Below are 13774 nucleotides of genomic sequence, written 5' to 3' on the forward strand. Positions count from 1 at the left end.
TATTTATGAGTTTTGGTATCTTTATTAAATATTGTATATAATTCAATTATGGTAGGTATTCTTTTTTGAGAAAGAATCAATTAAAATTTCGTTTTGTATCTTACACATTAATTTTAAGTTGAAATAATAATTCTATATTTAGTACAAACTTTGTATCTGACCTTATTTGCGAACAATATATATTATTATAGGTATCTTAAATTAAATTTTGTGTATAATTCAGTTATGGTAGGTATTCTTTTTTAAGAATGAAATAATTAAATAAATATTTTGTATCTTACATTTATATTATATTAAAGGAAATAGTATTAAAAACGAACAAGAGGAAAAAGGAAAAAGAAAAGAAAAATTAAGGTTTGGTGGTTAACAAATTTTAATTAACCACAAAAAAAACGTTGAAAATTAGAAAATGCCAAAAGTTAAAAAATGAAAGATTCGTATCATTTCTTCAGAACTCACACATACAAATTGATTTACACATGCCTTTTCTGAATAGGATTTTATATACATAAAAATTGATTTACTATGTTAGTCTTTCCTTAGAAATCTTTATTTAAGCAACTGTTCTTTAGGGTTGGCTTCTCTACATTGCTTAGGGTTTAGCTTCCACATAAACTTTTGAAAGTATGGCTCCAAACTATAACAATATCAACGAAATATCAATGTCCAAAATGAGTTGGAATTTGAAGGTTCGTGTTGTTATATTATGGCATATTCCAGACCGCGAAAAACCAGAAAATTCTAATTCAATTGAATTAATTATTCAAGATGAAAAGGTGCATACTCTTTTACATGTTATTTTTTTCGAGTTGTGACGTATTTTCTTCAACTTATGCGCCTTACTAACTTAAATTTCTTTCCACATTTTTTATTTTAGGGAGATCCAATTCATGCAACTATTGGAAGAGCTGTTATGCGTATTTTCAAAACAAAAATACATGAAATGAGATTGTACGTTATGAAAAACTTTGTGGTTGGACCAAACAATCTGAAAATTAAGACCGGCAAGCATAAATTGAAACTGAAAATTACAGAGGTTTTATCATTTTTTGATATTGGGAACAGATTGAGTTCCCAGTTGGTATTCTATTGTTTATATCCATATGAAATATATTATTATTGTTTAAGTTCTCATCTCAGCATAATCAACCCTTCCACCGGCTTCATCTATGGTTTGAATAGCTGAATTTATCAGCTCTCCGCAGTTGACCTGTCCCTTTTCTGCCTCAACTTTGGCTTTAGGCAGTGTTAGGCTAATAGACAAAGCCTGTGAAATGGTAGAAAGAGTAAAAAGTTTCAATTACCACAAATGCCAGACAATAATAAAGAGAGAGCCTTAGCAGGAAATCAGTTTTTGCATATGCATTGCCGCATACATTTTGATTATGAATAAGCTAATGTTTGACATAATTCATGTTCCTTCATCATTGCCTCAATACAGAGGACAACTTTTGGAAAATGCACTGCAATATATCATGAGCAGTTGCTACAAAAATGTTCCCTTAAGCACATGCTTCATATCAAGCAAATTGTATAGCATCATTATTTTTCGTGGAACATTCATATCAAATAAATTGTATAGTATCATTATTTTTTATAGAACATTTACTAGGAGATGGAATGAAAGTTTTACTAAATATTTTTAATATTTGGTTGTAAAGATGGTATTAACACTAACATATTAAACTTTACGGTGTAGATCATTCTTTTTAATTATCTGCGCATCGCGCGGGTAGTAATACTAGTATTATATTAAAACGAGAGTAGTATGTATTGTGGTTAAGCCAAGTGGCAAGCTAAAATGAAGCCACTTAGCAATTGTAGGACAACATTAATTATTAAAAATTATAAATGGAAACATAATTAAAGAAAGTAGTTTAATGAATCTTATACATAATCTAAATATATCTTAGACAAATCTAATCTCTCTCTCTCTCTCTCTCTTTATATATATATATATATTGATCCACTCATAAATTTTCTTCTAAATTAGCTAGAAATATGGAAGTAAAAAATTAATTAAAAAACTAAAACAGAAAAAATAAAAAATATAGAAAGACATAAATTGAGATAACCTATGACGATTTATACTTTGAAGTAAGTTAAAATAAAAAATAAAACTTACTTAAGATATTAAAGATTTATTGACTTCTAAATTAAAAAATTCAAGCAGTAAAATAAGATCTTACATAAAGTATAAAGTTATTTATAAGATAAGAAAAAACAACTTAAATATTATATATATATATTAAAATTTCGTTTTCAGAAAATTATTTATAAGATAAGAAAACACTTAAATATATATATAGTATTATATTATATTATATTAAAAGGAATGTAGTGAGGCATGACATTAAGCCAAGTGGCATATTCAGAAAATGTCACTTAGAAATAGTACATGGAGAAATAATCTAAATAGAAATATTTCTACTTAGTATTTTTAAGACATAATCTAAATAGAATTTTAGACAAAATTAATAAGGATTAAAACAACTTAGATTTAATCAAATTTAATTTATGGTAGAAATCAATTAAAATTGACTCACATTCTTATACTAAATAAATTTTGATAGCTTTCCAAATATAATTATTAACTAACCACTTTATCTGCTTTCTTTCATTTCATAATTTTATTATTTTTAGAAATAGTACATGGAGAAATAAAATGATAGTGAAAATATTATCATTAGATATAATGTGTTCAAACAAATAAGAAATTAACTTTTATAATTAATAATAAAATGAGTGTGGTAGAAATAAATATTAAATTAAACAAGCTAATGAAAGCCAAATAACAATGTAATAATATTATGTATTGAATACTAGAATAGCAAAAATAAGGAATAAATAGAGAGAAATTAATCAAAACTTTCATCATAAAGAAAAATAATAAAACTTATTTAAATTTGAGATGAGAAAGTTGTTATTTATCTATTATAATAAGAAAGACGATATTGTGGATAATACCACACTACTTATGTCTAACAGATAAAATAAGAACTTAAAAATATTAAAAATAGCGTGAGAATATTTATGCTAAGAATTAATTTAGAAAATAAAATTAACTGAAATAAAATACTTAAAAATACTATTGATAAATTTAAAAAACTTAAGAATTCAAGCAATATTTTTAAAATAAAATAGATATTTATTTTAAGATTAAAATATTTCTAAATTTATCTATATTATATTAAAGGATAGTAATGGATAATAATACTAAATAAAGTGGCAAATTAATTAAAAGCCATATGAAACTGTGATAATACCATATATTTGATAACATAATAGCAAAAGTAAAAATAATAATTAAAATTAAATATTAGAAATGAAAGGAAAAGACTATTTTGCTTAATATTAGAAAGTTCTTAAATTTATGATGAGAATGCTCAAACTATGGATATGACCACCAAAAATTAAAGTCTTATTAGATAAGAATTAAAATTTAAAAATTATAAAATAAATATCTAATATAAGTAATTTTATTAACTAAAATTAAAAGTCAAATTTTGTATCTTGAAACTAAAAGAGATTTTTTATTGCATGTAATACAAAAAATAAATATAAAACAACTTAATAGATTTGGAATATAATAATCAAGGAACTTATATATTAATATTTTATTCTAATAAAAGTTACAACTTAAAGTCAAATATGATATTATTTTGATTATAGGTAAAATATTAATTAAACATTTCTTAGTAGGGAAGAGACTGTATAAAGAAAAAAAATAGATATAACGTGAGAATATGTTAAATTAATTTAAAATAAAATAAATTAAATAATTGAATAATATTCAAATATTATTTATAGATTTAAATAATAAAATAGTTTCGAGTAAGAGGATAAAAGCATAAAATATATTAAATTTCAAGAATAAAAAAATAATATTTATCGATAATTATTAAAAGGATAATAAGCAAAATATTGAGTCAATTAGTAAGTTGAAAAACTCACATGAAAGTATAATAATATTAAATAATAAATAATTTAATAATTATAAGCAAAGAACAAAAAAATTGTGTAAAATTTAAAAGAATAAGACTTATTTAAGCTTTAGACAAAAAAAAAAAAACTAATACTGAGAATTTTATTAAAATAATATAATTTAATATGTTTAAACGAGACAAATCACCACATGACATAGTTAGTAATTTTTAATATTGATAACGTAAATAAATATAAATAAAGTAAATAAATTTATTTAAGATATTAAGGATTGATGACTTTGAAAATTGAAAAAATAATTCAAGTAACACATTTCTTTACATAAAATACAAAAAATATTTAAAAACGTCACTTGGCTTAACATTATGTAAAGTTAATATGTATTAGTTTTAAAAAGATATTAATTACCATTATTTAAAGTTAATACGTACTCACTATTTGGGTGGTGGATTTGATTGGAGAAATAAACAAAATCCCACATTCAAAGGGAATGATTATCGATATTTATGATAAATAATATTGATAATTTTTATCAAATTCTTTAATTGATATATTGATTTCTTAACAAAAAATGAACCTTACCAATACCATAATTACAGGGTAATTGAAAAGCTAATTGTATTTATCCATATTTAGCTGCTAACAGGCTTTTAAATTTTAACAATGCCTTAATTATAGGGCAATTCAAACACAATAATATCTTTTTTGACCGTTTCTTAACCAAATATCCCATTTAATTTGAATTCGAATGGGAACATAATTATCATGCAAAATTTATACATAAACTAAAAGTGTGTGTAATTACGTAGTCATAAAGGACTAATATTATAGACAAAGAATATTCATATAATATTATTCCTTATGAGAAATTATGATATTTACAATTTAAATATTACCATATAAGGGATAAATATTATATGCCAACAATATTCGTGACTTTTATTATATTGATATATTAAATTATTAACTAAAAATAAAGTTCATATTTTGAATTTAAAGTTAATCATACTTATTTGTAATTAGCATTTAGTAGGCCTTTATACATTAGCAATACCGTAATTATAGGGTAATTCAAATACAATGAGATAATCTTTTAAAAGAATTATTTCTTAACATGGAAGTGAATAATTGATTGACAATCAAACGACATATATGGTAAAATAATATGGTGATTAAGATTCACTCAACATAAGCCTACGTACATTCAGATTCTAACCCTGCAATACTATACGGACCTTTAAGTTAATCTCTCAATTTTTTTTCTTCTTTTTTTTTCTACTCTAAATTATTTATGTTAATAAAATTACGATCTCTTCAAAGCTTTTTTGGTTAGACTAATAAATTCTATGCTAATAAATTCTATGTTTTATAGTTTTGTACTAGCAAATAGCACAAGTAATATTTGTTTGTCAAGCCATGTAGTTTGCAATGAGCTTATATGGCATGCCACTGTGAAGGGATGGTTTGAGACAACTCCGTTATTTTGTTTTGGTGTATCGTTTGTTCTATCTATTAGAATAAGTTGTTGGTCTCCTACAAATTTCACTATCAACAAGAAATAAAATTTTATATCTTTCTTCTTTTGAATTTCACTTTTCAGCTCTTCGAAAAAAAACCTCGTCCTCATGAGTTGTGATCAGTATAACTTACCAAAGTGTTCTCCAAGCAATGAATACGATGCTAAGGTTTGAGATCGTGAAGCAAGAAGGTATACTTAACATATATATATATATAGTTCAATAATGTTTTCTTAATCTAGCATATGGTACTTACTCATAAGTTACACTAATAAATAAAAATTTAGAAGGATTCCTTTAATCTTATTTTACTTATATTAATTTTAATTTAAAGTCGTCACTTTTTTTTCCCACAATTTTTTGGTTTTACTATTATTATTTTGTTGTGCGCTACAATTAACATTACATTTTTTTTGTTGTAGATGTAACTAAGGAAGCTGAAGATCCATATGAAGTATAGAAGTATTTCACAAATACAAAATGAACAAGTGTGATAGAGAACTTGAAATACAAAAAGAAGTTTTACTAGGTTATCAAGGTATATATTCATAATTGATTAAACTTATTATTATTATTATTTTATTATTTATAGTTAACATTACATTTGTCTTTTGTCACAAATGTAACTGAACAGGAATCTGAGATTTTCATAAATACGATGTATACAAGTATTTCAGAAATACGAAATAATAGTTAAAAAATAAACAAGTAGGATGGAGAACCAAAATATATAAAGGAGTTTACCAAATCATCTGTTTAAGGATTGACCAAATATATTATGAATGTACAAGAACTCTTATTTTGGCATTGTTCATTCTCAAGAGCACTACACAAACTAAAAATTATTTGTGTTATTATTTTGTTTGCATTTTTTTCTTTGGTATACTAACTTATATGCAGGACTATTATCGTTTTATTTTTGGTGATACATGACTATTATGATTACATGTATGTCTTTGTTTTTATATATAGATAGATATATAGATCAACATTTTCAAAAAAGTTATGTTTATTGTTTTAATATATGTAACCTAAACTAATAAATAATAAATATCAATAACAGTTAAAAGAAGGAAAAAAGAAGGTAAGATTGAATACAATTGAAGCATATGTGATATAAAATTTTAACTATGCTTATTGGCACGTTGAATACAATTGAAGCATGAAAATTACTTTTGAAAGTATGGATATTTTATTGGCATGTTGACAAAAAAATAGAGGGTCAAGATGTGATTATTCATTATATATTATATCGTGATTCTAATAGAATAGGTGTTTTAACTATTTGAGCTAGCAGTTATAACATAAACTAATGATGAAATATTCACACGAACAAAATAATAAAACAGTATATCGAAACCACAAAAACATGTGAAAAATTTTGATTGCGTGAAAAAGTTCTCATTATGAATGATAATTAATACATCATTTTGAATAGTGCTGAGAATAGGGAGATTTATTATTTACAAGTTGAAGTTTGGTATCTATATTTGCAAATATTAAATTTTCAGTGTTTGAAATACTAGCAAAATATTGAAAAACTCGTTTGAGAAACATTTCTAAGTGAAACAATCAACTTTCACTTGCAGGATCCAATTTTCTTTAAGGGAAACTCATGTCAAAACAATTCAACTTGTAAATATTGTTTCTCAAATTCAACTTAAATGTTTTTTTTTTAATTCAACCAAATATTACCAAACGTTTATGGGCTGCGAAGAGGTTGATTTATTTATCAAAACAGCTAAGTAACACAAAGCCTAAGGCCATGTTAGTGATGGCACTTTAGGGAATCAAATCATCTTTGTGATCTTCCATTATTATTACTCTTTATCCTTGACATAGAGACAGGGTTCTTTAAAGCATTCATTAATTGAGTCCTAAATATGGTCCCTGCTGCTGGCTGCTACTTTAATTGCACCCACACAGATAACCTTAATTTTGGAAAAAGAGAAAAGAGAACGTTAATGACTGTATGTTTCTTTGTTTTTTTTTTGTCTGTTTGGGTCGTTTTCCCAATCTGTTGTTTTTTTGCTTTAACTGAAACTTATTCATAAAAAAAACTAATAAATGTCTGCGAAGTATTCAAAGAACGACCAATAAATTACGGTATTGTTACTAATTATCCTTTTGTTTTAAGCCACCTTTTTGGTGAGAGTTTTAAGTAAAATATTCTATACTCCTATAATTTAACAGAAGGCTAAACTACCCAGCTTGAACATTGGCAAAATAACATATTATATTTTCATGAAGATTCCCATTGTAATGTTACATCAATAAAAATTACAAACTATACAGTACCATTTGTCAATAAGCCCAAATTGCTTAACGGGTAGATTTTCATTCATTTCAAACAGGGCTGGTTCGCTCATCCAGAGACCAACCAGTTTGCAAGCACACAAAAAATTGAGGTCCCAAAAACTATTTTTTCCCCAAGATGTTCAACGGGAACTAATTAAACCTGTAGATTCATAGTCTTTAGATAATTATGGAAATCATTAACTGTACATTCAGCAGGGAAAAGAACAAAATAACCAAAAGAACTTGCAAATCTGGCACATCATAGCCTAAACACTTTGCATTAAGGTACTAGATAGCTAGAAAAATTCATCTTATCACCCTTAGGATTTCCAGAATTCTTCATAGTTTGAGCTGTGGTTACAAAGAAGCTATAACCAATAGACACTTGGATTGATGGCTTTCCATCAGCCAGCATGGCTCAACGGCACGTGACCTTACAGCTTACATGACCGTGAATCGTGATGCAAACTGCCACGCATATACTGCTCTACTTGCTGCCTTAGTTCTGCTGGATAGATCTATTCTGCATCGAATCTGATCTTCTTCGGTGCAGCCTGAATTGAACCCACCTGCAAATGATATTGCCAAAATTAATTCTAACTTATGTTTTTCTAAGATTAATCTAATCAAGTCTAACTCTTTGGAGGGTGCATCATAACATAACAGATTATACTCTCTCCGATCTACTTTAATTGATTTTTTGGGCCTTCTTTTTGTGGTATGCAATATTCGATTTATGTAGATATCAAGAAGGAATTAACTTCTTTTTTCCAAAGTTGTCCTTGGAGTAAAGAGTCTCGGAATATCTGTTATATTTTCAACAAACAAATTAAAAAGATAGTAAAGTGGACTCCTTAATATGTGTGAAAACAACCAAATAATCAATTAAAGTGAGTACTTTTTAATATGTAGCATAAAGAACAAATAGTCATGCACAATAAAAAATATACAGAAAACCTCATACATATGTGATAGATTGCTGATTCTCTAAATTCGTAAATTTTGGTGGCTCCTTTGCAAATACCATAACCCCTTTGCATTTAACTTCCTAATGGACTGTGCAATGGTTTCAGCTAACCTATAAAACTCTTGCATTATCCTCGTGGAAAGCATTGGTCACTTTCCTAATTCCAGTTCTTTCGAGTGTTTAGCCAAGTGATTAGCATTCTTGCCGCAACAAAACAAATGCCTGCTCAACAGTATGATACTAGCCGAGCATGGAAAAGTTGCTATAAAGAAAATATCATATGTGCAAAATCTAGTTAACTACTAGATTAACCAAAACATAAAAAGGGTTTCCGTACTCCAAGTAGTAACAAGCTGGCTGTAATTGCAGCATCAGAAAGTAAGACTGAGAATATAGGAAGAAGCTTATATGTTCTTACAATTTCTGGGCACTCATAGTCAATTCCTGCTGCTTCAATCCTCTTTCGCCTCTTCTTGTCGCACTTTAATATTCCTTCAACCAACTTCTTGTGCTCATCCAGCATTCTTTCCTGGATATGATTTTTAGCACTCAACAAGTTTATATTTGAAAAGATGGAGGTCATAATACTAGACTCTTACCATGCTCTTAAGTCTTAGCAGTTAGCCCAAGCCAAAAGCAAAAATGTTAATGTCCTACTGAATCTTACCTTATCTTGACGCTTCTTTTCAATTTTAACCCAATCCAAGGGTTTGCACCAGCGGTTCACACCTTTCCACCTATGTACAAATCAGAGTTGTTAACCACCATCAGATAAAAATCCAAATTTTGAAATATGCATCTCCATGCTAATGAAGTATCATAACCTACCCACTAAATTTTCAACTTCTTCATAGTCCTTCTGAAGTTTTAAAATATTCACGATAATACCATGCCTAAGCTGCACCCTTCCCCCCCCCTCCCCCCCCCGGAATCTTTAAGACTAAGCATGTATAATTTTGAAGCAGAAAATATTCCTAGTACTTCAATTTTGCAAGTTGATGTATTCTTTTTAAAGAAAAAATTGTTTTATCATACATAAGCGGAGGGGAAGGAGGTTACAAGGTGGGGAATCAAACCCCCAACAACAAGGTGGATTATCAGGTAGCCAACCAACAGGTTTGAGGCTACCATGATTCCCCAATATATTCTTTAATCCAGCCAAAAAAGTGTTCTGAACGAAAAATGATATGCACGTTCTTTGAATGGTTGGTAAACCAATTTATTGTAGAATGCCAAAGACAATAAAGTCCCAATCAACCTCCCACCACCTACAAACAATCTCCCTATTCGCAGTCCAAAATACTCCTTCCGTTCACTTTTACTTGGCACGTTTTGACTTTTCACACCCCTTAAGAAATAATAAATGAAGGGCATAATTTACCATGATACCCATATTAATTGATGCATATTTTATTGGATTTGAGCAGTGATTAAAAAAGCACTCGCTTCATCACTTTAAGCGAGAAGCGAAGCGAGGCGGGAAGGGCAGCGCTTCTGCTCTTTGAAGCGACATTGGTACGAAAAAGCGACCGCTTCTCTGTAAAAAGCAAGAAGCGATGAAGCGAGAGAAGCGTACGCTTCTGTGTTTAAAATTAACCCAAGCCCTATTTTATTAAAAAACGAGTTTGTAAAATACAAACACTGTCTGGCAGTGTTAAAAATAGCGTGAAGCGAGGAAAAGTGACAACCCCCATTTCACGAAAAGCGAGAAGCGAGAAGCGAAGCGCACGCTTTTTTGAAGTGAAGCGGAATTTTAAAAAAAAAAATTAAAATAAATACGGCATAGACAACACATGTAATTGTAAGCAAATGTTCAATACTTGAATTAAAAAACTAAAGAGTAGCATCAATTAAAGCACAAAATGAGCATCATATTCTTCTACAAGATTGTCAAGAGTAGCACCAATTAAAGCACCAAATGAGCATCCTATTCTTCTACAAGATTGTCAAATTCTTGTATTCCACTATCATTATTATATTGCTCGTCATATTCTTCAACTTCATCTTCTTCATCAATTAGGGACAAAGTAGTTGCCTGTTTTCCCTTCCTCTGTGAACTTGAAGTTGAGGTACTCCCCCTCAAACCATAAATCCTCTCCCCCATTCCACGCGCCTCCGCAACATCACCCCAAATGATATCAGAAGTATCCTTAAATACTTCTTCATCTGCATGATCTTCCGAGACTCCAGTTAGCCATTCATTAGCATCATCGATGTTGTCCAAACTAATTGGATCAATTACATTGCGAGCGTTGTAACGACGCCTCAATGTTCTATTGTACTTAATGAAGACTAGATCATTGAGACGCTTCAAGGTTAGTTTGTTCTTCTTTTTGGTATGAATCTGCAAGTAATAAGTAATTAGTAAGATTAGTAAAATTGAGATATAATTTAATTATCTCAATATACTAAATCTTTCTTATTAGTTCTTACATGCTCAAACACGCTCCAATTCTTTTCACACCCGGATGAGCTACATGTTAGACTTAGATCCTTGATGGCAAACTTTTGTAAATCTGGAGTGGAATGACCAAATTGCTTCCACCATTCAACTGTAGAAGTAGAACAAATTTTCAAAACATAATATTAATAAAGAAATAACTTATTAACTATAAAACAACATATAAGCACTCGCTCACCTGGTGACTTTGTCTTTCTTTGTCTAATGGCCATGTTTTTTCCAAAAAGGTTTTCGGCATTCCTATAAATACTAAATTGCTCTGTGATTTTATCTTGCACGGATTCTTCAGGTATCAACTTCTCAATGCATTCATAGTATCCATTCCACAAAGGTTCATCTCCTAGAATCCTCTCTTCATTGTCATAAAACAGTTCCGGGTTCAAAACAAGTCCAGCATGCAAAGGGCTATGAAGCTTACTATCCCACCTTTTATCTATGATCTCAAAGACTCTTTTGTATTTTTTTTGATCACTAAAAGAGGCTTGAATAGCCTCCTTTGTCCTATCAATTGCTTCGTACAAGTAGCCCATTGGTGGCCTTAGCTCCCCATCCACCAAACGAAGCACTTTAACTAAAGGACCACCTGGGAGCACGTGATTTTTGCCTCATACGAATTACTCCAAAAGAATTCCCAAAATTAGGTCTTTTCTTTAACTAGGTGTTATTTTTAGGAATTATTATGTCAGGAACAGATCTGAAAACTTAGTCCAAGTCAATGAAGCAGCTTCATTTGAACTGTCTAACCCATAGGTGTGCCACCACTCATAGGCAGTTCCTCGAAGCTGGAAAGTAGTGAAGGAGACCCCACTCGATCCCGATATACCCATGGTACGGAGAATACAGTAACTCTCATCTAGAAATCCTAGAGCATCATCCGATGCTAGACCACTGAATACATGAGGCTTGTACTTCTTGAACCTCTTAAGCCTCATCTGCTCATCCTCGGAAGCCGCTGCCCTGTCCTCGGGCTAATCTCGGACTGCAGGCTGTACAGGAATAATCTTAGGGAACTGCTCAACATGCACTCGCTGCTCAGGAGTGCGGGCGGCGGGAGTCTGTGCTCCTCCCCCGGACTAAGATATAGCTACACCAAGGGGAAGCAACCATGCCTGAGCCAAAGTGGTGTACATGCTCATGAACTGTGCTAGAGTCTCCTGAAGTGTTGGAGTAATAGTAGCAGTAGGCGTATCAGGTGCCTGGACTTCGGTTGGAACTGTTGGCGGCACCTTGGTGGCAGCTCGCGTAGGTTCTCTGGCTGCACCACGTGCGCGTCCTCGGCCTTTACCCCGACCCTGGCCTCTGAAGACTGCAGTAGGGGGCGCGGGTGCCTGATCATCTCGTGTAGCGCATGTCCTCACCATCTATGAGAGAATAGAAGACATAAGTTTAGAATTGTGATGTCAAGATCTCGCACGACAGGGAAATCAAATGAAGTGGAATTTTCCTAACAGTTACATAGCCTCTCGTAGATAAGTACAGACATCTCCGTACCGATTAACGAGACTCTAATAAACCGGCTTGTGATTTATAACTCCAGTAGACATGTAATTTTTGACCCACACATTAGAATCACCTATAATAGTCCTAGTATTTTTAGGATATTTATTTGAACTTATTTCTATAGGATTTTACTTAATTATTAAATTTAATTCTATTTTTAAAGCACAAGAAAATTGAAAAATGTAAAAATAGTTTCATGTTTTATTTTATTCTATTTAGTTTAGGTTATTAATATTTTTATGGCCATATATTTTTATTTTTACCATGATTTTCACTTTTATTTTGAATATAATAATTTATATAAAAAATAATATATAAAATATAGTTTCATAGTATGATATATTTTACTTTTATTAATCATAATTAATTTTAAATCCGTTTGTAAAGAAAATGTTTAAGTTTTCTTAATTGGTAGATTTAAAAGAGTTAAAGTCCCAAATTATAGGCCCAATTCGGATGTTAAAGGGGCCCAAATCTGGGCAACCCAATCCCATAACCCTTTCAACCCAACCAACCCAATCTCCTGACCCACGAAACCCACCGACCCGCCCCGTTTTTAATTTTTAATCTCAGCCATTCATCCCTTTTGATCCAACGACCATGATTAATCCCCACATCCCCAAATATAAACCCAATATTTCCCAAAAAAACCCTAATCCTAAACCTAATCTCAAGACCAGCCGCAACCCCCATCGCTGCCCGCCTCCAAACTCGCCAGAACTCGCCCAAACCCGGTGAGTTCACCCACTGGTCACCCCATGGTCCCCCCTCCTTTCTTCTCCTTCTTCCACGTAGCAATGATAACAAATTCAGGATATTCGCTAATGATTTCACCCAAATCGAATCCGCCTTCTCCCTCACGCGCTTTAGTTTGTTTGAACAAATCTCGGATAAATGGGAGCGGTTAGATGTGAGTGAAAGCCGATCCACGCCTTCCATTTTTCCGATTTTTGTTTTATGAAGATTTTCGGGATTTTTCAGTGTTCTTGGAAGTTATTTTGAGAGATAAGTTTCGAATTTCTTGGAGAAGAAGCAAGAAGAAGCTTCTAGGATCCCTATATATATAGGGGATTTTTGGACAGAAAA

The 13774-nt window shown here is 30.5% G+C and overlaps 1 protein-coding gene and 1 long non-coding RNA gene across 2 annotated transcripts; both read right to left on the reverse strand.

Annotated features, from left to right (window-relative positions):
- Positions 1–7861: 7861 nt before the first annotated feature.
- On the reverse strand, positions 7862–9638 carry LOC107798195 (uncharacterized). The gene is made up of 4 exons (XR_001650847.2): positions 9556–9638; positions 9395–9464; positions 9146–9256; positions 7862–8329 (listed from the first exon to the last, which is right to left on the reverse strand). It is a non-coding gene; the product is annotated as an uncharacterized LOC107798195 (long non-coding RNA).
- Positions 9639–10654: 1016 nt separating this feature from the next.
- On the reverse strand, positions 10655–11718 carry LOC142163209 (uncharacterized). The gene is made up of 3 exons (XM_075220470.1): positions 11367–11718; positions 11161–11279; positions 10655–11071 (listed from the first exon to the last, which is right to left on the reverse strand). Exons 1-3 carry the CDS (start codon positions 11716–11718, stop codon positions 10655–10657), a joined length of 888 nt encoding a protein of 295 aa, XP_075076571.1.
- Positions 11719–13774: the final 2056 nt, after the last annotated feature.

Source organism: Nicotiana tabacum, chromosome 8 (assembly GCF_000715075.1).
Source record: "Nicotiana tabacum cultivar K326 chromosome 8, ASM71507v2, whole genome shotgun sequence".
Taxonomy (NCBI): Eukaryota; Viridiplantae; Streptophyta; class Magnoliopsida; order Solanales; family Solanaceae; genus Nicotiana; species Nicotiana tabacum.

Excerpts from the sequence above, each read along its gene's own strand:
- LOC142163209 (XM_075220470.1), bottom strand. The coding sequence starts at position 11,718 with ATGGGCTACTTGTACGAAGCAATTGATAGGACAAAGGAGGCTATTCAA. Across the intron at positions 11,280-11,366 it reads AAGAAAGACAAAGTCACCAG|TTGAATGGTGGAAGCAATTT; the intron begins GTGAGCGAGTGC and ends CTACTTCTACAG. Across the intron at positions 11,072-11,160 it reads ATTGGAGCGTGTTTGAGCAT|ATTCATACCAAAAAGAAGAA; the intron begins GTAAGAACTAAT and ends TATTACTTGCAG.